Source organism: Camelus bactrianus, chromosome 6 (genome assembly GCF_048773025.1).
Source record: "Camelus bactrianus isolate YW-2024 breed Bactrian camel chromosome 6, ASM4877302v1, whole genome shotgun sequence".
NCBI classification, from domain to species: domain Eukaryota; kingdom Metazoa; phylum Chordata; class Mammalia; order Artiodactyla; family Camelidae; genus Camelus; species Camelus bactrianus.
In genome coordinates this window covers 56,707,876-56,734,729 of record NC_133544.1, presented here as the reverse complement: position 1 = coordinate 56,734,729, position 26,854 = coordinate 56,707,876, and the positions used below count along the sequence as shown (strand labels likewise).

General features: G+C 35.3%; 1 protein-coding gene and 1 pseudogene across 3 annotated transcripts in view; one reads left to right on the top strand and one right to left on the bottom strand.

The window, feature by feature from the left end:
- The window catches only part of NUBPL (NUBP iron-sulfur cluster assembly factor, mitochondrial), a 176,765-nt gene that overhangs the window by 109,098 nt on the left and 40,813 nt on the right, over window positions 1–26,854 (top strand). For all 3 annotated transcript variants that reach the window (XR_012507557.1, XM_074365675.1, XM_010963002.3), the window contains exon 7: window positions 21,134–21,227. Coding sequence is in view for 2 of the 3 variants with exons in the window: in XM_074365675.1 (XP_074221776.1) it covers window positions 21,134–21,227 (94 nt within the window). In the remaining variant the exon portion in view is untranslated. The remainder of the gene's footprint in view (window positions 1–21,133; window positions 21,228–26,854) is intronic.
- LOC123619134 (cell division cycle-associated protein 3 pseudogene) lies at window positions 6,140–6,908 on the bottom strand (annotated as a pseudogene).

Here is a 26,854-nt window from a genome sequence, read left to right as displayed (position 1 = left end):
AAAGGGTGAAGTTTTCCTGAAAATATAAACTGTTGTTTGTGTGTCACATTAGTTAACAAATGAAAGAACCCAAACTTATCAGTGCCTCTGTGCTGCTCTCCTCAGGGTGTGCAGAGCATCAGGAGTTCAAATGGCAGGAAAATTTTGTTTTCCTCCACCCATTTCAGCACTTGCCTACAGGTCTCTAGTAGTTCTCAATTCCTTGTTCCTTTTCAGCTCTGTTTTTGTGTGTTTTCATAATTTTATTTCTTCCTGATTTCTCCAAGATCTTTTAGGGTTGATAACTTTTCTTCACTGCTTTGACATTAAGAAAGGGAAAAAGATATGAGAAAGAAAAGTAAGAAGGGTCATTGTCTCAAGTTTAATAAGATTACATTCTTTAAGTGAGACTTGTGGCATCCAGGGTGCATTCTCTTCTTCAAATTGAATTTGCACATATTTTATTGATTACAGTAAGAACCCTATAAGTGTCATCAAGAAATTACTTTAAAGTATGCAATCAGATATATAGTTTACAGTCTGTGTTTGAAAATTGTAAGCTATTGTGAAAATATACTGAATAAAGTAAAAACAGAAGGTATTAATACCTTGCTAAAAGGAGATTGGGAGAGTGAATTTTTCAGTGATTGTCTAGAGTGGCCTGTGTCTTAAATAATTAGTTGGTGGATGTTTTATATGGCTCTTGTAAGCAAATGACTCTAAATATTCCTTACCCTTTAGTGTTTCAACTTTGAATTTATTATACAATATAAGATTCTAAATATTTCTGGTAGGTGAGCATCCTGTTTTGTTAATGGAAATGTCTTGTTTGCTTGGAAAGCATAACCTCACGGTGGTACTACATTGCTGTCCTCGTACTAATCAACCTAAAACAGGAGAACAGTTTTCCTCAGGATCAGATAATCCTTGAAATTCTGGATCTGCATATCTGTACTCATTTAAAGTAATTAGGGTGACATTCTAATCAACTCCTTAGAAATTGTTATACTAATTTTTATAGTTGAGGGGAGGACTTAAGCAGAGTATTTTTGAGAGGGAGTCAAAGAAATAGAGATCAGAGAGGTTAAGAAAATGAAAATATGTGCCTTGCTAATTTTTAGGCTAAGTGATAACTCTGTTTTTCACCTTATCCAAGTTAAGAATAATATATTACAAGATTGATGAAGAAATAAACTATCAAGTAGTTACTTTGGGTAAGGCTTAGCATCTGGATAAGGAAAATCAGAAAGCAGAAACATAGGGAAAATTTTACCTGGAGGAATCAATGGGAATGAAGTAGATATAAGAAAAAAATGTGATCTTTTAGATGGAGACCGTAGATTAAGGAATTTAAGGTTGAGTAAGAGTCAGTCAGCCTTATGTCACATACATAAATAAAAGGAACTATTATCTGTTACAGATAATTTTAATAGATATATTGTCTGAGATTTGTACATTCTGTGTTTAAACAAGCAGTTTAGAAATCTTCTGACTATGCATTTTTGAATAATTGATGTTCAGAATATAATTTGTCATCTATAAAGATGTTTGATGGAACTGATTTGCATTAAAACATTCATGATGATTCTGAGTAAGAAAAATATACAGAAGCGCAAAGCACTTAATTATGTTTCCTTAAAAATAAATTTCAAGAAAAGCATTTATAAGTAAGATAAAATATAGTACTTAAAGGACAATTGTATCTCAGAATTCAAAATGTTTTATAACTGCATGGGATAATAGAATTAATTTATGTATTTCAGTGTATATATTGAAGATTAAAAAAATTTTTTTATACATAATGACTTTTAAGCTTTTTAAAATGAACTCAGACTCCTTTCCTTCAACAGTTCCCTATAGGTCCAGGATATTTCTGTCTCTAATCTAATTATTGAGATTATTTGATCTTCATCGTTAATTTTTGAATTATATTCCTGCTTATCTTGTTTTCTCACTCTGTGGTTTGTTTTTTAGCTGGCAGAACTGTGTCTTTTACATCTTCTGAGTAGTTCAGTAGAGTCCAATTAACAGGGACGTTGTTGAGGCTGGGAAATGTAACCCAGAACTATCATTTGCATATTAAAAAGGTCATTCTGTCCTGGAATCCAGTTACTATTCAATAAGCTATATTTACACATAAATATAGTTATAGGACCTAATGGAGATCAGTAACATTTAGAATCTATTATCCATAAGTACAATACATATTTGAATGATTCACTACAAAGGAGTGTTTCGTTTGTCGTTTTTATCTCACCAGTCAATCAGATACTTTGTAGATGTAAATTATCAAAGTGGAGCAATATTCTAAATTTATTATATGTAGAAATGATTTGTGACAAATCTGATACTCCTTTTCTGTATGAAAATTCCGGTAATGTATCTTTAGAAATCTTGTCATTTAGGAGGTAATGTTAATTATTTTGGTTACTATTGATGGTATGTTGAGATTAGGCTCTTCTTTTCCTTCTCTCTTAAACCTTCCATGTCTTCCTCTTACTTTGTAGGGAGAGGCAAGGAAACCCAACAGGACAATTTGAATTATTGGTACTCACATAGAAATGGGACAATGGAAAATTAGCTTCTAAAAAGTGAATTGGAGTTCCTACCTTCCCCCATGATTAATTCATTAATACTAATCAACTGTTTAATGTTTTTAAGCTCTGTTTCTCCTTTTTTCTGTACCCTGGCTATTTGTATGTCCTTTATATTTGTGGTGGTCTATTAGCTGATATGAGAGATTGATAATCAATCTGGATTAAAATAATATTTAATACTATTCTTTAAATTTTTTTGCCCAGCATATTCTTTGTTAATATGTATGGGAGGATATGGTGAGAAAATAAATTATCTAAGAAAAAAGTAGAAATTTATCTTATCTGTTTTTTTTATTTCAGCAAAAAATATTATAGAAAAATATCATAAAACAGTATTTTATTTCTACTTCCTAAAATGTTTAATTATCTTCAGATAGCATAAAGAACAAGAAAACCAGTCATAAAGATTTGGTAAGTGTTGATTTAATTTTACCCGTATCATTACCATCAGATTTTGTTTCCTAAATCTGCTTCTCCCTTAGGGTTTTCGGTAACCAAGTTGCTCAGGCAAAAAATCTAAGACTCATTCTTGATTTCTTTCTTTCCCTTACCCTATATATACAGTCTATCAGCAGGTCCTTTAGATTTTATGCTACAAATAGATCTTAGATCTATCTACTTCTCTCACCTTCTCTGCCAACCTAGTACAATTCATCATCATTTATTTAGAATACTGCGAGAACCTCCTAAGTGGTGTCTCTGCTTTCTTGCTTTCTTATATATCACTCTGTTCTCCAAATGATATTCAAAATGATCTTTAAAAACTTCCTTGCTTAAAACCATCCATATGCTAAATAACCATCTTATTATTTGGAGAACTTGACAGTAAAAAAAAAAAAAAAAGCATTTATTTTATTTTTCTTATACTGTTAAATATATAGTTGCTGGACGAAATTTTTCTCCACAGAAATATTTCAGCTGATAAATAAAGAAGGAATAATAGAATTGTAGTAGGAACATTTTACAACCCCTAATGAAGTTTTGTTACAGATGTAAGTCAGTAATTATCACTGATTTCTTATATATGTGAGTGTGTGTGTGTGTGTGTGTGTGTGTGTGTGTGTGTGTGTGTGTGTGTAAATAGAGAAAGAGAAAGAGAGAGAGAGAGAACGAACTACATATTACCTACCTCCTTACTGGAGTATATAACAAACTATGGAGGAGTATTGCTAGAAACTTCAGCTTGAATCTGATTAAATCTCCAGGTCTCACTACCAATTTATAGGAAATACAGGAGACAGAGAAACGTGTTAAGTGACACTGTGAGGATGGAGTCAGGAAATCCAGATTGTGGAAAATCTTGTAAGCCAAATAAGTCAATTTTTTCAACAAATAAATTACAAGGAAAAAAAGTGAAGGAACAGTGATCTATAGATTTAAAAGATCAAATAACTGATTAATTGCAATATCTGGAAATTATTTAGATTCTGATTTCAACCAATAAGCTTTTTAAAGAAGTAATACACAGGGAAATTTGAACACTGGCTAGATGGTTGATGACTTTAATAAATTATTACTGAAAATAATAGTGTAATGATAATAGTGATAGTGGTTGTATTTGCAGAGATTCTTATCTTTTAGAGATAAATATGAAATGTGTATAGATGCAGTGATATGATGTCTGAGGAGTAGATGGGAAATGAATAAAGGTACAGATTAAGTAAGACCAACCATGAATTAATAATTGTTGAAACTGAGTGATAAATATACCAGAATTCATTTTGCTGTTTTCTCCTTTTTCACGTATATTTAAACTTCCTGTAATTATATTTAAAACAAAACAAAAAGCTCTCGTGCTTAGACTATAATCCAAACTATTTTAGCAGGTTCTAACCAATCTGACCTCTACTTAACCTCACCTCTACCATGGTCACCCTTGCTCAGAGTACACTTATTTCTTCCTTTTCCTCCAACACCCCAAGTTTATTCCCATCTTAGAGCCCTTGAACTTGCTATTCTCTCTGTCTGGAACCCTCTTTCCCTGGATCTTCAGTGTCTGTCCCCTCTTGACAGGTCTGATTTTAGTTTCATTTTTTTGTTTTTCAAGCCTCATTTTTAATGTCATCCTAAAAGATTGGCTGTGACAATAATCTCATCTTGTTTTAGTTTCATCAGAACACTTACCATGATTTGACATTTTCTGTTATATTTATTTATTTATTGACAGAGTGTAAACTACACTTTTAAATTTCCAGCACTTCAGACAAATAGCCGGCAAATATGGTTGGTACTAAATAAATGTTTTTGAGTGAATCAATTAAATGTAAAGCTATTGAATTCTAAGACCATTATTAATCTTTTACATTTGGAATATCAACAGTATATGCTATTGTTGCCTAATGAAAGTATTTAATATTCAGTTGGCATTTTGACTATTAATGTTTTCAAAGGCTCATGTGTGAGAGAATTAGCTCTGTAGCAAAGCTTCAGAAGGATTTTTAAAAATTTACAAAATGTCAAATTTTCTCTTAGCATTTACTTATAAAACTATTTGTATTTTGGGTAATTAATGTCACATCTTGTCTAAAAGCTGTTTTTCATATCTAGATAAGTAGAGGTTAAGTTTTGTGATATATATTTATGTGTTTTATAAGAATTTGGCGAACGTTTTCTTGGCTCACGTGAATGATAGTGAAATACTTACATCTTTCATCAAGATGGAACTAAGAAATTGTTTATAGATAAATGCATAGAGGAGATGAGGCTGTAAAATTATGAGACTTCTCTTTAAAAAAAACACAGGAAATAGTATATTTTTTATAAACAAATACAGATATCTGTCTGCCTATCTATCTATATATCTCCAAGTAAGTGGTGTCATTCAAAATAACTGCTTAGGGAAGTTGTTCATAATGGTTATTAAATAAAATGATGTGTTTCACTGCTAAAATGATTTTCATAGTAATATTTATTAGTAGAGATGCATGTGTGATGTAAAGACTGGTGGATTCCCTCCTCCTTGTGTCCTCGGGAAATTTTCCCTCCACAGCACAGTTTGGACTCCACAGTTGGGCTCACTTTGCTCTGGCCAGTTCCTTGCACCATCCTTCACATGTGGCACATCGGAGTCTTAGATCTTGGCCTCTCCACCACTATCTGCTCCCTTCTTTACTATCTCCTATTAAGTGCTGCAGATTGGAAACTTCTTCAGGTTTGACTGTTTACGAAGATGTATTTTACTCTGAGTGGGTTTGTTTGTTTGCTCGCTCATTTTCCCAATTATTTCTCTATTCAGTACAGGCTTATTGCAGCTTGTCATGTGGGAAACACAAGCTTTGAGATTATAGGGAATAATACAGAGATGAACTGAGCATAATCTACTTATTCGAGGGATGTTGCCTTTGATAGTTTCATTTTTGGAGTTTCTCTTTTGGAATTGCCTTTAGAATGAGTTTTTAAGTTACTGCCTATGTACCCGCACATTTATAGTCCTATCTTAATTTAAGAGAAGCCAGGGGAGACAAGCCTATCCTCAATCTCCCAGGGAAAGAAGGGGTGAGAGGACACAGAATATCACTAGGCTCTGGATAAACCAATGCTAGGGCCACACAGGGCCTAGTTCTTTACCAGGGGAAGTGCTGATTTCCCTTGTTATGGTCCTGGCCTTGCCCCCAAGCTTGCCTCCATTTTTTAGAAGTCACGCAGTTTCCAGAGTGGCCCCTTCCTTTAGTTCCCTAGTATTTTCACTTAGGGGAGAGGGCTGCTTACCCTGCTGTGGTGTCAGGGTCCTGGGGGAGTTGTCCTCCTATAGGGTGGTGAGTGGAGATCTCCCTGGTACTCTGCTGTTTGATTTCCATCTCTTGTGCTTAGAACCTGAAGATCAGGGAGGCTCAAGGTCTCTCAAGGGCTTGCCTGAGCCCTGGCTGGCCATAGCGGTTTCTGTGTGCTGTTCTGTTTCCTCCTTGGAAAACACCTTGGAAGGAAGCTCAGTCTGGCTCCAGGGTGCTGTCTGGTCCTCAGGGGATAACTGGTGCCCGAGGGCAATTCCAATTCAGATGAAGGTGCCTCTGGGGAGGATTCAGTTTGGGGGCTTTAGTCTCAAATACTTCACTGAGCTGTTTCACCAGTGAGTTTGGTGGGGGGTCTGGTCTCTGCTGCTGGAGCATAGGTATCCATGCAGTACCAGAGATGGAAGAGGAGGGATCTGAGTCTGGGCCTGATTAGGACACTTCCACTGCTCCTCTGTGGGAAAGTTGGGCTGTGGGGTTTGCACCTGGACAGGATTGCACAGGATGCCTGCACTGAATGATTGGGGATCTGCCAGTCGAGCCAAATGCTTGCTGTGCAGTGGAGGCCATGTGGAATGACTGGGTTGCTCTTGGCCGAGCCCATCTCAACCAGGAGGAATAGGGTGGGTTAGGGCCCAGCCCATCCTGGGCTGGAAGGATGCTGGGCCCCAATTCCACCTTTGGGTGCATAGCAACTTCTCCAGTTTGTTGATAGATGATAATTTTTTTAGCCATTCTCCCTTTAAAGGACACTGAGGTCACTCTCTTGCCTTCTGAGACAGCCCACACTCTGTGGAGTGTGCGTTTCTCTGAATAAATCTGTTATCACTCAACTGTGGCTTGCTCTTGAATTCTGCGCAAAGCCAGGAACCCTCACTTGATGGAACGCATCCCACGGACTTTCCTGGGACCTGGGACATGGCCTCTTGTGCCCCATTTTTCCTACAACATCTCCTCTGGCAACCACTCAAGAGACCAAAAATGGCCCTCGGAAGGCATAATCTCAATCTCTCTGATGGGCTATGGCTCCCCTCTTTGGAGAGTGGTTGGGACTCTTGTCCTACATCGTGCAGATTCCAGTATCCCCTTAGGGATCTGGCAGAGACGAGTTCTCTAGCCGTGAAGGAGCCTATCGAGCCCAAGTCTTTTCTTTCTCGATTTTTCTCATTCTCCTCTATTGCTCTATCTCTCTGGAGTTGAGAAGACCCAAGGAGGTGACAACCTAGACATCCAAATTAAGACCACGTGGTAAGTAATTGGACAGTTATTGCTGTACTTGGATGCTGTTACAGAAGTGCTTCATCTTCAAGAAGATTCATGAGGCTATGAATCAAGATGATGGCTGTACAAGGATTCTAGCCTGTACCGCTCTCTGACTTGAAACAAGAAGCAGTCCTGCCCCTGGGACCCCTAGATCAGACATCCAAAGATTTTTACTCCCTAATAGACAGGGTCAATGCCCCTACTCAGCCCTGAAGCAGTTACGGAAGACAGAGCATCACTTCTCTGCTTCTCATAAGATTATGGGAGTAAAATCTGTGAGGGGGTAATGAGACAGGAGGGAAGGCGGCGGGGCACAACCGTTAAAAGAATGACACAGCAGTTGAGGATGGGACATACACTGGTTAAAACCCAACTAGGCCCAGTTTTTGTCTTTCTCTATATGGCTTATTTCACTTAGCTTAATGTGCTTAAGGTCCATCCATGTTGTCACAAATAGTAGGATTTCCTTTTTTCTCATGGCTGAATAATAGCTCATCTTCACAAAACTGAAAATGTTACGTTCTGAGCTTTCATCAGGAGTCTGTGTAAGAAATGTCTATGCTTTGACTTCTTTTGGAGGATGATGGAAGAGGAATGGGACAGTGGGAATGGGGCAAACTGTTATTGAAAGGCAGTACATGATATGGAAAGAATGTGGACTGTGGTGCCAGAAGATGAGTAGCTTTGGTGGTGGGAGGATGTAGAAGGTCTCTTTTGATTGTCTCTCTGTTTTTCAACAAAGCGACACACTTATTGGGTATGTACCTGGCACTGTGCTTGGCCTGAAGATACAAAAGTGAATAAGACTTGTCCTCTGTTCTTCAAAGAGGGATTTACTACTTAGCAGGAGGACCGCAGTATGGGTCTATTGTTAGTACACATTTCTTCCAGTTTTTTGAGTTTGTGTCCAAGTTTTAGCCTTAAGTTTTCTCATTGTAGGTCTTTTTCCACCAATTTCTATTTTTTCACATGTCATTGATTGGGGAATTCAGGCGGGGGGCAGATATCAATGGACTGATTCAGGCCATAAAATTCACCTACATTTTATGTTGTGAATCTGCATATATCTCTTAACTCTGACTTATTGTCCTATATATTAATATATCCAAATTACTGAGCGTATACCTGCTTCAAGGAATTGTTTTCTTACATCCAATTAGTCTTGCTTTCTGATGCCAAAATAGCTTGGTCAGAACTTCAGCCTTTAATTTTATTTGTTCATTCATCCATCACTGTTGTGCTGTTTTAAATGCAAGAATCAAACATTACACTATATGCCTCTTTTTGATGTAATCTTGCAAATGTGTGTATTCATCATATCAAATAAAATTATTTATTCAACTGGAAGAGAAAAAGGATTCTCATGTTAAATGTGACTTAAAAATTCATAATCTTATTAACATTAACCTAGTTGGTAACAAAGATTTTTAAACTGACAGCCTTGATATTTGAAATAAAAATGACTTATCTAGACATTGGTACTGAAACTAAGAGAAAATGTATTCCAAAATAGCATATATTTATCATTATCATCTTATTTGAGAAACTATAATTAGTTTCTATATAGGGCATAGGTGTGTATTGAGTCTTAACTATGATCCAATTATTTTTCTTCTATTTCATGGCACACATTGGCCTACTCTGGCCTACTTTGTTATGTATTGCCACTGAAGGTAGAGCTAGATCAGGGAAAATTGGTACAAGTTCTGTTGATTTGTAAGTTTTGACCTAATTTTTGTTTGAGAAAGATATGAATATACTTACCTGAGTAATATTAGTTTTTCAGTTTTATAGACAGCAAACTGAAGTTTAGAAAGATGACTTTCATCAAGATTACAAGTGATACACTAATTGGTTTGTTTATTGTCTTCCTATCTCCGTTTCATGAGGATGGGAACTTCAGATGTCTTCTTCGTTGCTGTATTCAGTGTCTAGAATAGTGCTTGGCATGTGTAAATGTTGGTATTAACTTCTGAGTTAGGGTTAAACTCCATAATGATTATCCTGTGTACCCACTTATTTATACTCAGACTTCAGGCATGCATATTAATGTGTGATCTGCAATATTAAGATAAATATGAAAACACCAGATACCTGTTTAGGAAAGAACTTCTAGATACAGTACCACATTTACTTGCTCATCAGGGTGCAAGATTATTGTGAACATGCCCAGATATAATGACCTGTGTGCTTAAATGAGAATGAACAGCTGCTCATTTAATGGTCTTTTAATGAGATATGTAAAATTTCATCTGTTTTCCTGTTTCTTTGCAATTTAGTGATCTCAGGTTTCTTAGAAGTCTTTTGGGTATATCTGAAATAATTGTGTAGTTTAGGAAGTTGGAAAATGCTGAAGTTGATGAGATGAGAATTAGGCTGTTTTATGTATTATTTTGGCCTCTCTCCTCAGAACTATTTCCCACTTATACATCTGTATCATCTCATCTCTATTCTTATTTGTATGTTCCTTAATCTTTCTCAAAATCTCTTGTTACAAGTAGTTACAGCTAAAAGCTGCTGTTTTACTTAATTTTCACTAGAAAGTCACTTATAACATTTTATTATGATTTCTTCAGCTTTGTAGGTGGCAGGTCTACTTAATAGGAGCAAGATATGGTTCACTAAAATGTAGAAATTTAATTGATATAGTCAAACAACAACAGATATGACTTCTGCTCACTTCCTAGCCCTTATTTTTAGTCATTTAGATTTCAAAAAAAGTTTCCCTTTAATTTGCAGAAAGCCGTTTAACTCAGCTTATGATATCTAGACGTATGGAAAAGATATTTTTAAATTACTTGTTCAGATCATTTGGAATGTGGTGACCTCAGAAATGGACAAATATTTTCTTAGCACTTGGTTAGAAGAATACACATGTTATGCTCTTTGAGAGAAATTTTAATTTTGACTTGCATGACATGACATGCTTCTCTTTAAAGTAACTTATTTCAGTATAATGCCACTGTTTATTTACCACTTTTTAAGAAAACTCCCTGATCTTATTTCCTCTTCAGAAAAAAACCTCTGTAAAGCAAAAGATTATTTTTATTGTCCCTATTATGCAGAGTAAGTTTTGGGCAAATCACTTGCTGAGTTTCAGTTTCTTTATCTGTAAAATAAGGACATTGGGCAAGATACTCTCTAGAGCCTCTTCTAGCTCTAAAATTCTGTTTATACCATTGTAAAGTGAGGAAACAGAGGCACAGAAAAGTTAAGTAGTTTGAGTAAATTTAAACAATGAATTAATAATAAAACTTCAGTATCTGACTCTCTGATTAACCTGTTTATTGACACTTTTCACACAACCCTTATGCCTATTACTGAAACTTTGCTGATTTCTTTCCTTATTGAAAATACATCACTTTACAAAAATTATGCTACAGTTAAGATCCTTTTTTTTAAAAGCTCAAATATATTTCTATAGTCTCAAGTTAAATCCTTGTAGTTTAGTAGATATCTATTCATATTTTTAAAAGGAGGTCTTATAAATAGCAGTTCCCATAGCAACGAAGACAAATCACAAAACAAAGCATATCTTAAGTTATGTAGAATGAGTAATAAAATAAGTCAAAAGTAAACCAATATCATATGTAGCAAAAGAAAAAATAGAAAAGTGTCTTAAGTCACAATTTTCTTCCATTCTTTTATTGATCCAAAATTTGTATTTGAGTGTGTGATAAGCATTGGAATGATTTGAGCTTACTTTTTTTGGATGAGTATATCCCAGTCATGACTGTTTATAGAAGTTTTGTATTAGTTGGAAAATTGAGTTAGACTTCTAGACCTTTAAAGATTTGTGATTAAATCCCCTCACTACTCCTCACCTTAGTGGCAGTCTCCTCAGCAACTTTTCAGGAATGCATCTATTTTGTAAATTATGACATTTTATGTAGGTATAACACATTAATTCCTCAATGAGCTAGAATGAGATATTTTAGGATGGCTGTCAGAGTAGATTGTAGTTTAATACAAATTTAGATTTGAGTTCTTGGTAAAATTCAGCTAAAGTTTTCATAAGAAATACGATCATTCCATAAAATAAATTTGTTAAGTATACCAAGTAGCTTTTAGCTTTCTTATTTTTATATATAAAGCGCTCCCTTTAAACAAACAAAAAAAGCTTGTTTTGTCATTTTGGTGCTTTTGGATAAGAATACTTTTTATTTGCTTTTTCTGTAAGCAAATTTCTTGCAAATATTTTCAACTCAAACAAACAGGTCATCATCACATTTTCATTTTTAAAGTACTTGGAAGGAACCTTAGTGATCATCTAATCTGAAACATTTTATTTTAACAGATGAGAAAACTGCGGGCCAGAAAGGTTAATTGGCCGACCATGGTAATATAGCTAATTAGTGACAAAAATGATTGAAATTTAGATATGCCAGTTTTTCACACTAGAGCTCTTCTGTTTAATGACTACATAGCTGGGTTCTTATTTTTGCCAGCTGGTCAGCTGGTCTTGATTTTTACCAAACTCCTCCTTTCCAGTGCTGTTTTTTTAATCATAGTAATTAATGTCTGAATCAGAATCAGAATTTGAAACCCAAAAGCTGCATTATAACAGCTCATACTTAAAATATGACTGCATATGGAGCTACAGTTTCTCACAGTTGGCCTTCTATTTGATATGAGTTAGATCTTTAAATTTTTAGAATAAAACCCAATGAGCCAGTTTCAAAAAATGCCGTGTTCAAAACCTTAGGTATTAAAATCTTTATTTTCTGTCTTAGTCTATTTATAGGTTATTTACTTTGATTCAAACAATTATTCCACATATTTTTTTTTGTGCATAGACAGTTGGTAGAATGATGGTTATTGAAAACAAAACCAGGGTTCAGTGGTAGATTATTGAAAGCTAAAATGTTCTTTAGCAGCACAACGTCAACATCTCCATGGTTACAATACCCTGTAATATATAAAAGACTCTTAAAGAATCATGTAAGGAAAGAATACTGTGACATACCATAAAAAATACTCAGAAATAAAAGAAACATCATTGTTATTAATCAGAAAAGGGAAAAATAAAGGAAACAAATGATTCTTCTATTTCTTACTTACATTATCTAAGTAAGTAATTTTCTGTGGGTCTGTAGTGTCTGCTTTATATATCTATTTTATCATACTCTGAAAAAGTAATATAGTAAAGCTCATCTGTTCTTGGGATAATGAGGTTGTGCTAGCAGAACTCTTGAGGGGCTTGGAGAATAGTGATGTTGCACCCAGTACTCTGAGAGACTGAGAACGTGACTTGAGTCATGCAGACTAGGATTTATATTCCATCACTCACCATCAGCCTGACCTTGGGCAACTGTCTTAATTTCTCTAATCTTCAATATTCTTACCTCTGTAAAATAGAGATTATAATGCTCATTCTACAGTGTTACATAATCATGTATATAACAAATTATTTAGTGCCTACCTTGTAATAGGCTCTCAATAACTATTCTTTTCCTTTTGCTTTCCTTTACCTGTTATCCTCCACCTCTTCCTTGTTCACTAGCCCAGTTCCACCTGTGGACCCTAAGGCTCAAATGTATACCCCAGATGGTGGGTAGCTAGACCTAAAGAAATAAGCTCAACTGGGGCAGTTATTCAGATCATCCCTAGCATGCAGTGCTACATTGGGTGGACTGGTCTCCTGGAGCAGTAGTGTCTCTCACGTTCTGTTAAGTCTTTAGGAGTCATCAAAACCACTGGACAGTGGCTATGGATTCTCTCAGTGGGGTCCATGCAGCTTCTATGGAGCCATCACCCTGCTCCTTCAGGACCTTGAATCCTCCCAAATACAGTATTTTTTCTAAGGATTTAGAAATAAAGAGTATTATAGTTTTCCTAACTAAAAAGAGTACTGCATGCCTAAATATATTTTATAAACTGTCCCAGATAAGGTTAATAAAGTGACTTGTTACTCCTACTTAAAAAAAATTCTGAAGCTTCAGCCTTTAGGTATATAGGGATAGTTTTTTTGTTTTTAATTTATTTTAGCACTTTAAAGAAAAAATCTTGATTCTTGGGCAGGTTTGTAATATTTTAGGCCTTTTTAGTAGCAGTCCTGTCCTTCACTAACATCTCCTTCCTAGGTGATGAACACTTGTACATAAAAGCAATTGACCTAAAGCAGGACTCTGGAGAACTTGGAAGGATGTTCCCATAATTAACTGAAACTTTTGTGATAATGTCATTCTTTTTATATCATGAGGTTTTACTGTTTCAGTTGTGCTATGGATTTACATGGGCATCTGTGGGCTGGCCTGGGAATTGGATAATTTTTAAATACTATTTTCAGAAAGTAGGTACAGAGTTACCAGAGATTCAACTTTTAGGTAAGAAGTGCCCTGTGAATTGATTCTGTCTCCAGGTTGTCAGAGCCAACATAGATCTCTGCTAGAACAATTAAGGAAATGGGAGGTGATGATAAAGGGAAAGATAAAGTTTGTCTTCTTTCTCAAAACATTACTGCTACCACTTGAGTTGGTAGTGCCTTTCAAGGGATTTATTCAAATAGTTTTCCACCCCTCCACCCCTAACCACTTCTCCCATAGAAGGGAATATATTTCAAAATGGATTAGAGAACTTTATCATCTGGGAAAGAAAAAAATATTAAGGAAGAACTTTTATATCATTGTTGTAACTTGAATAATGTGTTTTCATCTTAAAACTGTGTCAGCTCTTATCAAAACAATCTTAAGAATGAGTTTATTATTATTTTGTTGTGTCATTTATTTCCAGTAGGCAATCAACTCAAGTAGAAATCTTTTTGTTACTCAGATTTCTATTATGGTATTTATATTTAAATAATTTTACTTTTGAAGCAATTTTCTTCTTGCAACCAAAATAAAGTGTTGCATGATTTTATGAATAAGCCCTGGGCAGAGCAAAAACTATGGTTCATATTTAATTCTATTTTGTATTCTATTTTAGATGTATGTTTTATATAAAAGGTACCTCACATGGCAAAAATTTTAATTTTAGTAGTATAATAAAATTGTAAGGAGCAGCTTGACTCAGAATCACTCAGTGGATGTTGACTGAATACTAGTTAGTGTTCATTATGGAGGGGATTGGTTGTGGAAAGGGAGTGCAGAGATGCATGAAGAATGGGCTCTTCTGTCAGGGAGCTTTTACTGAGGTTGGGGAGATAGTTTTGTGTAAAAATGATTACCCTAGTTCTTAGAGCTTGAGGGCCCATCGAACCTTGGAAGTTAGTTGAATCAAAAATCCTAGGAGCTTGGTAATTTGCCTGACAAATTTGTCCATAGGTCAGAGACAAGTTTAGCTGTATCTCCTTTGCTAGTAGTGGCGTGGTTTCATGTCTGGGATTCTGAGCAAAGCCCAAGTACCGTTCTGTTTGCTGTTAGAGTTGAACCATGCCTAACTGTGGGTGGAGAACCAGAATGTGGGGGAGAAGAAACAGAGCTTAGGTATAGGATAGAAGTAGCAACAGATACATGGCCAGAGTTAGACACAAGGACACTACCTTGGGATCTACTAATTATGAGTCAAGTAGTCATAAGAATCAAAACCAACTTTTCAGTCAGTAATTAAGAGCAGACAGGAAGGAAAGAGGCAATGCCTGGCCCAGCCCAACTTCTTTTAAGAATTTGCCCTGTCACTGGTGGAGTATTCTAAGCGTTATCTGAATGGGCTTTCAAGACACAGCCCACTTTTAAATTATTAAATCTAGATTTTGTGCCCTTTCTCCTGCTTCATGATTTCTCTACTCGTTCTTTGATCACACTTTTTTCTTGCCTTTAGGAGTTTAATTCTTCTTGGCCACTACTTGGGCTCTAGCAAGTTATATTCACTGCCTCTCTTTCTTGGCAGTGAATTTTCTCCTTGATTCTACAGGGCCCAGGGCCCCCTCCTGCTGATGTGTTCACCCGGTTCACATTGGCCTTGCTAGCAGACCTAAGATATCTGAGACACTCTGCCTTTGCTTTGGAGAAGCATATGTTGACCTTATGGTATCTAAACATGGTCTGTGTGTTGCTGCTGATGGAAACTGCTACCCTGGAGGCTGACTGGTAAACTGCTTGAGCCAGCTGAGAACCCAAAAATGGAATGCATTTCTGGGCCCTTTCTTTTCAACATTCAGCCTATTTATACTTGTGCTCCCAGCATCCTCTGGAGCGAGGCCTGATTGCTGCTGCTTTGGTCAGCTTCCTAATAGAAGTATCCATGGAGGAAAGCGGTCCATCTTCTTTACCTATTCATAGCACCACACTCTTTAACTGATGTCCTGAAAAAGATAAATTAACTTATCTGCCCAAATAGAAGATACCCATAGTCATTCCTCAGAAAAGGGAGAATTGCCTTTCTTTGGGTCTTTGAGTTACTCTCAGATTATCAGGCATTATTTTGAATATGAAATAAAAAGTATTATTTGGAGAAGACATATCAGCCTAAAGTGACCCCAGTCAGTGCTAATTTGGAATATTTTCCCTTCATAAGGTTGACAAAAAAGAAATAAAAATAATTTAATGGAGATTTAGTAATTATTCCTGGTGACATAATCTTTAAGTGTTGGCTGTCTTAATAAGCAAAGAAAAAGAGCAGTTAAAAAAAAAAAGCAATACCATAAGTTGTGATGTTATAGCAATTATAAATGCATATTTGTAAGACAAATGAAAAAGCAACTGTTCTAGTGTTATTTGATTGGCTTTGGACAAAGGCTCAATGACTGCATTATATTTGGATCCAAAGGTCCTGTATCTCAAACACTTTAGAGGGAAATAAAGGTCATGTGTTACTGTGTAAAAGAGACATCTTTTACATAGTAAAGCCTCTGTTGGCAGACTCAAGTGTGAACTCTTGCTCCTAATCTGTACCTCATCCCATCCTTTTCAATTGCCCTGACCACTGACTTTGTTTTTTTATTCTCCCATTATGCTATTTATGCCCCCTTCATATCTGATGCTCATATTTGACGTCCTAGCTACGTTGCTGAATTTTCTGCTGCAGCGCTGCCTCTTTATCCACAGGGCATCTCTGAACTGCCTTGGAAACTCCATTTCTAGACTGCTTCAGTATGTCCTGCTGGGATTCTTTGAGTCTGGAGCCTTAGAGGGAGCCGAGAAGGTTTTACTAGAAGTGGGGTTACCTTGAGGCTAATGAAGCTTAAGTTCAGGGTTCCAGCTGTCATGGGCTCTTGTGAGATGCTGGGAGTTGTAAAGTGTTCTTGGTGGAGAGAGGAAGCAGGTTGCAGTCAGGAAGTGTTTCTATGTTAGCATTTCTTTCTTTCTTTTTTTTTTTTAATGTATTTTTATTGAAGTGTAGTCAGTTTACAATGTTGTGTCAATTTCTAGTGTACAGCATAATGCTTCAGTCATACATGAACATTTGTATGTTCATTTTCATATTCTTTTTCACCATAAGTTACTACAAGATATTGAATATAGTTCTCTAGTTTATACAGTATGAACTTATTGTTTATCTATTTTATTATATTAGTTAGTATCTGAAAATCTTGAACTCCCAGTTTATCCCTTCCTACCCCTTCCCTGTCTGGTAACCGTAAATTTGTTTTCTATTTCTGTGAGTCTGTTTCTGTTTTTTAAGTAAGTGTGTTTGTCTCCTTTTTTTTAGGTTCCACATATAAGTGATAATCATATGATATTTTTCTTTCTCTTTCTGGCTTACTTCACTTAGAATGACAGTCTCCAGGTCCATCCATGTTGCTGCAAATGGCATCATTTTTTATGGCTGAATAGTATTCCATTGTAGAAATATACCACAGCTCCTTTATCCAGTCATCTGTTGATGGACATTTAGGTTGTTTCTGTGTCTTGGCTGTTGTAAATAGTGTTGCTGTGAACACTGGGATGCATGTGTCTTTTCAAATTAGAGTTCCCTCTGGATATATGCCCAGGAGTGGGATTGCTGGATCTTATAGTAAGTCTATTTTTAGTCTTTTGAGGAATTTCCATACTGTTTTCCATAATGGCTGCACCAAATTACGTTCCCACCAACAGTGTAGGAGGGTTCCCTTCTCTCCACAGCCTCTCCAGCATTTTTCATTTGTGGACTTTTGAATGATGACCATTCTGACTGATGTGATGTGATAACATCATTGTAGTTTTGATTTGCATTTTTCTGATAATTAGCGATATTGAGCATTTTTTCATGTGCCTATTGGCCATTTGTATGTCTTCATTGGAGAATTGCTTGTTTAGGTCTTCTGCCTATTTTTAGATTGGTTTTTTTTTTCTTATTAAGTTGTATGAACTGTTTATGTATTCTGGAAATTAAACCCTTGTCATTCTCATCTTTTGCAAGTATTTTCTGCCATTCTGTAGGTTGCCTTTTTGTTTTGCTTATTATGTTAGCATTTCTGTAAGGCTCAAGCATTTAATGATCATTTCTTTTACATTCTAAGTAAATATTTACTTTTGTACCTAATTTTGCATTTATCAATTTGTATTCTTATTCTTAGGACCACCCAAATTGTATATGCTTCAGGTCACACAAAATCTGGATCTACCACTGGGTTTTGCTAAATGAGATACCTGAGTGTTTTGCTAGTACCTATTTCCCTACAATTAGTAATAAATAATTTATATGAGTAAACATACACTGAGTAGAACCTAGAGAATCCCCAAATCATCCTAAAATCAATATTTTGGTGACTCTTTTACAAGAGATCTGAAACTTCCTGGCAACCAGCATATTTCAATATTAGTGAATGCTGTAAAACTGGAACTCTGATGCTGACTTTAGTTCAGTTCAGCTGAAGTCTGCAAGCCTTTGTGGAATGCCTACTGTGTGTGATGAAGGTGCTGGGCCAGGTTCCCCCCCCCCCCCCCAGATAGTTTTAATTCAATTTAAGAGTCGTTTGAAATTAATTGCCTTAACAGTGAAATATTTTTAGTTCCTGGGAACCTTAATAGCAGTTCTCTTTAAAGAAATAAGAAATGGGAGCCAGTGTGATAAATATGATTAATTGCCAAGGGACAACAATGATAAATTGTTGGTACCAGTCATTTGATGTCCTTTGAAACAAAGAGATCTGTCAGTCTGCCAGTGTTGGGAGTTTCAGCGCAGAAGATATAAAATGAAAAATATCCTTTATCTTTTTTTATATATAGTTTCGTAGATGATGGCTGTAGGTAACTTAGGGGTAATTATTTTTCAAACTGAGGAACCCTTTATTGAAAATGAACTATATTCATCATTTCATCATTCTCTTAAAATGTGTTATTAAATCAGTATCAGGTACTCATGTTTGAGAAATATCATAGAATTCCTAAAAGACAATTCAATATAATGTCAGATAGTGATAAATGTCTTGAAGAAAAAGTCAGAGAAGGAGAGAGATTGATGATTGGGTGAGTGCTATTGTAGAAAGGCTGTACTGCCTTCCTAGCTATTCCTTGGATGTGCCAAGCATATCCCCATCTCAGGGCCTTTGCACTCACTTGCTATTGCTTCTGCCTGGATGCTTAACTTCAGAGAACTGCATCAGTTATTTTTCTCACTTCACTGCAGTTTCTGACCACTCTGTTGAAAGTAGAACCTTCCACCATTCTGTTTCTCTTCCCTCTTCCTCACCATCTGACCTTGGGAACTGAAGAGATTCAGAGAAATTCTTTGTTAAATCTTCAGCTGCCTGAACTCCTACTGCTTGCCCTCTGAAATTCAGAAATGGAAGATTTTAAAAATATGTCTTGCTATTTAATCTGGATATCCAAATCAGGAACCAAATAATTTTGTATAGTAAGGGGTACTTGTTTTCTTTGTAGCACTTTTTACTCTTTGATGTGTTTATCTTTCTGTTTGTCTACCTGTCTCCCTCACTGAAACATTAGTTGCATGGTGGCCTAGACTTTGTTTTGTTTGCTGCTGTGTCATCATCACCTGGAACAGTACCTGGCATTGATGCTCAATAAGTATGTGTTGAATAAATGTGTTAATACATGAGTGAATCCATCTGACCTAAAATATCATCTAAATTTAAATTTAATTTTTAAAATTTAAGTATTTTTCTTAATTTAAAAATATGTGATTATATGGGAAAGGCTTATTTTACCTTATTAAGTGTTAAGAAGCAGAATCCTGGATTATATACACAGTGATTTCCATTTACACTGAAACATTTCAAATCTTTGTATGTGTTCATTTATTCATTCATTCCCTGAAAGGAAACTTATTGAGCATCTCCTCTGTGTCCGCTCTGTGCTAAATATTCTAAGTCAGCTACAGTTTCATGAGAAGACAGATCATGAAACAACAGTAAATGAATGCTGTCTTTCCCCTTCATTTCTCTTTAGCTATGTTGATCTTTTTATTTTGCTCACTTGCTAACTTCTTTCCTTTGCACAGTTTATATCATTGTGTGCTTAATATCTGTATCCCTCTACATCATAAATTCTGTAAGGCTAGGGACCATGACACCATTTAATACCTAGCTTGATGCCTAATATATAGTAGGTACTCAGTGAACATTTGTTGGGTGAATGAATGAATGATTAGAAGAGTTGTTCCTCCATAGTAGGAACACCATATTTAATCTTTAGTGGAAGTTATGGGAAGTAAATTTCAAGCTGGGATCTGAAGAATGAAGAAAAATTAGCAAGTGAAGAAGACCAGGCAGAATGTTCTGGAGCTTAAGGTCAGACCTGATCCTAAAAGCAATAGAAGAGTTTTAAACAAAAGTGGCACTATCGGACTACTTTTCAGTGGTATTAGGAACAGACTGGATGGGCAATGCTAGAGCAAGAGGTAGTTTGGAAGGTGTTGGTGATAGAAGGTGGTGGCCTCTGTTGGATTCTTGGCCACATGGAAAAAGAGAAGTGGATACATCTGAAAGATTTTCAGACTGGGGATGGTGAGGGAGAGGGAAGAATAAGTATGATCCCAAGCCTTTGCCTTAGACAGCTAAGAGGATCCTAGGGCCACTCAGTGAAACTGGGGACTCAGAGGGAGGAACTGTTTGAGGAGAAGAGCCTCAAGTACCCTTGAGACCTGTCTAAATTGAGGCTGAGCATTAAGGACTTGGTTATATAGCTGAATTTTCTAGGTATAGATACTTAGAAAAATGCCTGGAAAGAAATAATCAAAATGTTAATAGTTTGGAACTCTAGTTATGTTTCTAAACTTTTCTTATTAAATTTTAGTTTTCACTATTAGTGTGTTTTATAAAGGAAAAATAATAAACTTTAAAAAATTATATTAGAATCTGTATAGGAAATGCTGTACCAAAAAATGTAAAGGACAAAAAGCTAAGGCCTCCTTAGGTAAAATATGGGCTGTTCTCAGTGAAAATAAATGACCCTGAATAGAAGGCCATTATGTTATGTGTTCACCATTATGGTATGTGTGTGTGTGTTGTGGGGAGGGTGGGGGTCGTTTGAAAATTTAACCTTATTATTCAGAGAAGGTCTGCTAGAGGCAGAGACTGTTATTCATCCATTTATCCTTAGTCCTCAGCAAAGTCCCTGGAACTTAGCCATGGTTCAAGTGAAAGCTTTCATTTTAGATTTGTTGCTAATTCATTTATTTTTATTTACATCACTATTCACTGCAGTTGTTATACAGTGATGTTATTTGTGTCATCTTGGTTTCTAGGTAGATTGGGGTCAACTGGACTACTTAGTTGTTGACATGCCACCAGGAACTGGAGATGTGCAGTTATCAGTCTCACAGAATATTCCCATTTCAGGTAACTCTTAAATTTAAAGTAATTTGTGCTGTCTTTGATGTTTTGCTATTGCTGTACAGAAAAACAAACTCCATAACAGACAAACATTTCTGTGTCTTAAAAAAATTATCATTTATAATTTTACCTATAGAGATCAGATTCATGAACTGAACGTTTCAAAATATTACCACAATGAACACATTTACAAAAACAGAAAGACACTTTGAAAAGATAATGTAAATTTGCGTTCTGGAAAAGAAGTAGTGCTTAAGTATTATTTAGGTAAAACGTGGCTGTTTGGTTCACAGCTGCCTAGCACTCACAGCATAGTGCCTGATAGGTGGTGGGCACTTAGTAAACATTTACTGAATAAATTCTGGATAAGAGTAATTTTTCCTAATAGGAAAAATTGGCTTTTTGATAAATACAACTATGGCAAAATTTTATATTCTGCTCATTATTTAACGTTAAAGTTGGGAGCAGTAAACATACTAGCTTACATCACATATACAATACTTCGGTATGGTAGTGGGTATCTTTTTTATGATACAGAATTTAAATGTTAGTAGTTAGCATAATTTTATGTTGAATATGTTTGTAAGGATTTTCCTAGATTGCAACAGAGAAATAGTTGTAAATCTCTCTTATATACATGTAAGAACTTTGGGGGAAATAATGGAATTTTTAAATGCCTTTGCAGATCAGTTATTTATTGGTAATAAATAATTAAGGGAGATCACTGACAATCATGAAAATGTTTAGAAAATAGGTGTTTGATAATATATACACATTGCTTGGAAATATCAATATAGTATCACTAATAGTTATGAATATGTTTGATGTTTTAAATATGTTCATAACCTTTATGGAGTCTGAGACTTTTTCTTTGTTGAGATGAATTATAAAGCATGAGATGGGAGTAAACGGAAATAACATAGGAAAATAATTCATCTTTTTTGTAGTCAGCATACTATATGGTGCACTTTTTCTTTTTTTAAGTAGTTTTGGGACTTCTATATTTTTAAATCGTAAGAATGGTCACTAAATGTCTATTGAATAAAATGTTATTCTGAGAACTTGAAATGCCTATTGCAGATTTCCAAAATGCTTGCTTATCCTCTCACTTATATGTTGTGGATAATATTGACAAAATTGGGCTAAATTGTCATTTATTCCCTGAGTTGTAAATTGTTACCTTGAGAAAGTTCAATTTACTTCGCACAGATAAACTGATGTCCCTGAGCAATTTCCCTTGTTTACTCAGATAACAGCCCCTCTGTTGAGACAGGATTTATGATTATATCACCCTGTTTTAATTTGTGCTTATACTGTAAAACCAACGATGTGTAGATTGGGGTTAAGATTTACCTCTCCTTTGAGGATTTTTTTCTTATATCCTAAAATTTAACCGGTATTTTCCTGTATTCCTTATCTCTGTTGAAGAGTCTACTCTATAATAGGTAATTAATATTAGATGAAAATAAAAAGCAGTATTTTTTAACATGTTTTATTGATTTATAATCATTTTAAAAGCAGTATATTTTAAATTTGGTAAAACATACGTAACAGTTCAGTAGCATTATGTACATTCACATTGTTTTGCAACCATCACCACCAACCCTCTCCAGAACTTTTTTATCTTCCCAAACTGAAACTCTACCCATTAAACAATAACTCTCAGTTCCCTCCTCCCCCTAGTCCCTGATAAGTACCATTCTCTTTTCAGAAACAGGGTTTTTTATAATAAGATGAGAGAATGAAGAATGAAGAAAACATATTTAAAAGATTGCATTAAACAAAAACCTGACATCAATTTTATGATTTAATAAGATTTTTTTTTTTTCAATGAGGAAGCCAGTGCTTACTTCTTTTCTTTTGCTTCTTTCTTTTGTTGTCATTCTTAGAATCTTCCTTTGGGAAAAACTCATCAACTCAAAGTTTGCTCTGTATTCCAAAGTAGGTTGCTGCTGCTGCTTTTCAAGTTTTTAACTTTCATTTCTCGCTCTTTTTTTTTTTTTAATTGAAGCATAGTTAACATTAAAATTGTAATTCAACAAATATTATCCATATAAAGGTAGATGCTAAGCACTGTAGAGGATGCAAGAATAATTAAATCTCAGGTCTTTCCCCTAGACAGGAGTTTCATACCTTTTTGATTCTTGGACCTTTTTTGAAAATTTGATGTAATATGAACTCCCTCTAGGAAAATGTATTTGTACTTACATAAATACTATTTTTATGTATAATTTCGTAAGATTCACAGTCCTCAGGTTAAAAATCACATCCCTAAACCATCACACACTGGTGGTGGGAATATAAATTGGTGCAGCCACTGTGGAAAACAGTGTGGAAGTTTCACAAAAAGCTAAAAACAGAACTACCATATGACCCAGGAATTATACTCCTGGGTATATACTGGGGAAAAAACCCAAAACGCTAATTTGAAAAAGATACATGCACCCTAGCATTCATAGCAGCATTATTTACAATTGCCAAGATATGGAAGCAACCTAAGTATCCATTCATCTGTAGGTGTGTGTATATATATGTGTGTGTGTATGTATATATACACACACACACACACACACACACATACATACATACATACATACACACACAGACACAATGGAATACTATTCAGCCGTAAGAAAAAAGAAATTTTGCCATTTGTAACAACGTGGATGGACTTGGAGGGTATTATGCTAAGTGAAATAAGTCAAACAGAGAAAGACAAATACTATATGATACCACTTATATGTGGAATCTAAAAAATACAAGAAACTCGTGAGTATATCAAAAAAGAAACAGACTTAGAGACATACAGAACAAATTATCGGTTACCAGTAGTTAGAGGGAAGGGGGAAGGGGCATCTAGGGGTAAGGAATTAAGAGATGCAAACTATTATGTATAAAATAAACTACAAGGATATTATATTTTATAAGTATAAATGGAGCATAACCTTTAAAAATTGTGAATCACTATATTGTACACCTGAAACTAATATTGTACAGCAACTGTGCTTCAATTAGGAAGAAAAAGTCCCAGTCCTAGGAGTTAGAGCAAGGAAAAGTGCAGGGAGAGGGAGTGGCAGGTAAGGAAAGAACATGGATAGCTATGATATGGGGTATTAGAAGTGCTGTAGGAGAGATCTAAACCCCTTGGTATGGGGGGATCAAAGGAAGAAGAGATCTTGGGTTTGCAGGGAATTGTAAAATGCTTCATGGAGATGAGCCTTAAAGAACAAATAGGATGCATTGTGGTGCAGTCAGGGTAGCACCATACCTAGTTTGCTTTGTCTTTTCTTAGAAGAGAAATCTGAAAATGAAACTTCTAGTGTTCTATAATTCTATTAAGGAAATGTAATGTGTATTTCACTTTCCAAGTCTTATCCTTTAAGAAAATAGGGCCAGATCTTAAAGATGATTTTGAAAATACATAAGCTTAGTTATAGCTGGATTATGACAGTAAAATTATTGTTTATCAGAATTTTCCAAATCTTCTGTAATGGATGGGCATATTTTTATAATTTAAAAATGTAGGTAGAAAGCACTCATTCTTTAGGGCAGTAGATTTCTGTATAAATTAGTACCATGATGATTGGCTGTTATTAATAAAGTACCATTTAATGACAGTCTTCCCTATATTCGTTTTTTATTTAATGATCGCAGGTGTTATATTATCCCTGTTTTCTTGAATCTTTGAAGGTTAAGTAACTTTCCCAAGGCCACACAGTTACAGTGGATTATAGCTGAGGTTCATATCAGTTCTGATTGAGTTTAAAGTCCATGCTGTAAACCTCTACTTCAAGCTGCTGTAATACAAAACCCAACGATGTTTGACTCACTGGTTATCTGAGTTTAGTTCTAGACCATTCAACCCATTTAGGTTGAAATTACTCTAATCTAGGTGATCTCTGATAAAAATGACTTGTCTGTGAATATGCCTAAACCTGTCCACCCCTATGTGATGAGGTCCAACCAATGGTCTATAATACTAGCATAGTATATACATTTGCAAAAATTTAAAGGAACTTATAATGTTCCTGAAAGAAATGTTAATCCTCTTCCATTATGGAAAAAAAAAATTTAAGTGTTCACTAATTCCCAAGAGTTCATCACTATGCATTAAAAAAATCCCAGAAGTCAACACTGGAGTCTGTTCTATTCAGTATATGGCACCAACTAATTTATCAGCTTAACAAACAACAAGCAAAAACTCAGCGAACAGTATCACAATAAAGAAAGTAAGAAAAATTACAAAACCAGCACTGATAACACTGGCTTTTCCACTTGGCGAGTTCAACAAGACAAGAGTAAGGCTGCAGACTATACTTGGTTATTCCCCACCCTCTATCCTGTCTCCTTTCGCTCTAGCAATTGCTACAACTTCTAGGTGCTTACTGTATGTAATGATTTAGTAGTCCATGTAAGCTCAAATTTGAATCGTTAGGCACTAATACTGCTGTCAACACATTCACCACTTGTTGCCACATGATGCTTTTAACAAAAATAAGAGAATGACTTTTTTTCTTTAAAGTTTCTTCTTATAATGAGCTTGTCATCTATCCCACGGAAAAAAATAGAACACATACAGAGTTGCTAATTAGCAACTGGAAAGAGGATCTTTTTGCTTCTATAGGTCTATCTCCATGAATTTTCCAAAAGAATGTCTCTTTACAAGTATAAAACACTTAATTTCATTCTCAATGTGGCCTGGAGAAATGCAAAGTTGATATAAAGGCTCTTTCTAATTCAGAACATTTCACCACTGCCACCCCCTAAAAAATCTTTTTTTTTTTTTTTTAAAGTGTTCAAGTAGTTTCTAAAAAATACCATACATTTAGATGGAGTTTGTACATTCATTATCTCATTTGATCTTTATAAGTCTGTGGAGTAGGCAGGTGTTCCGCAGGTAAGAATGAAGAGTCAGAGAGGTATTTAGCACCTTGCTAAATATCCCTGCAAATAAATGAAAGAATTTCTTATTATTCTCTTACAATGGAGCAATGCTAGTGATTCTCACCAGTAATTTAATACACAGCCTGTGTGTAACCAAATAACAAGTGCCTACATGCATACTATTATCCCAGGCACCAAAACAAACTTAATACTAAAAGGTATCAACCAACCACAAGGATGTTTATATTTAGTATGAGAAAAAGGACACCATAAAGAAATCCCTGAAATGAAAATATTTTTCTCTCAAAGGGAGATTGAAATAAAATGTATGTTTTTAATAAATGCTTTCTTTAATTTATACACAGAAAAAAGTCTAGGGTAAAAGCAGTTGGGTTGGGAGAGATCACAGGAATGAATTAGAGGGAAGGTAAGAAAGATAAGGGGGCAGAGACTTGTTCACATAAATGGTGGTAACTATTCAACTAGCTTTGTCTTTATTAAATCAATATTAATTGCATAAGCCCTTGCATAAGGTACTCTGAGAAATACCATGATGAATAGGAAAAAATTATTGCATTCAAGCAGCTTACCACCTAGTTGGGAGGATAATTGATTCAACATTCATTCATTGATTCAACATTTTTTGAGTGGTTATAGGAAGGCACTGAATTTGGCACTGTGAAAAATACAAAGATGAATAAAATAGCCTTAGCCATGAGAGGAACACAGCCAAGGGCAAGGCAGGGAGG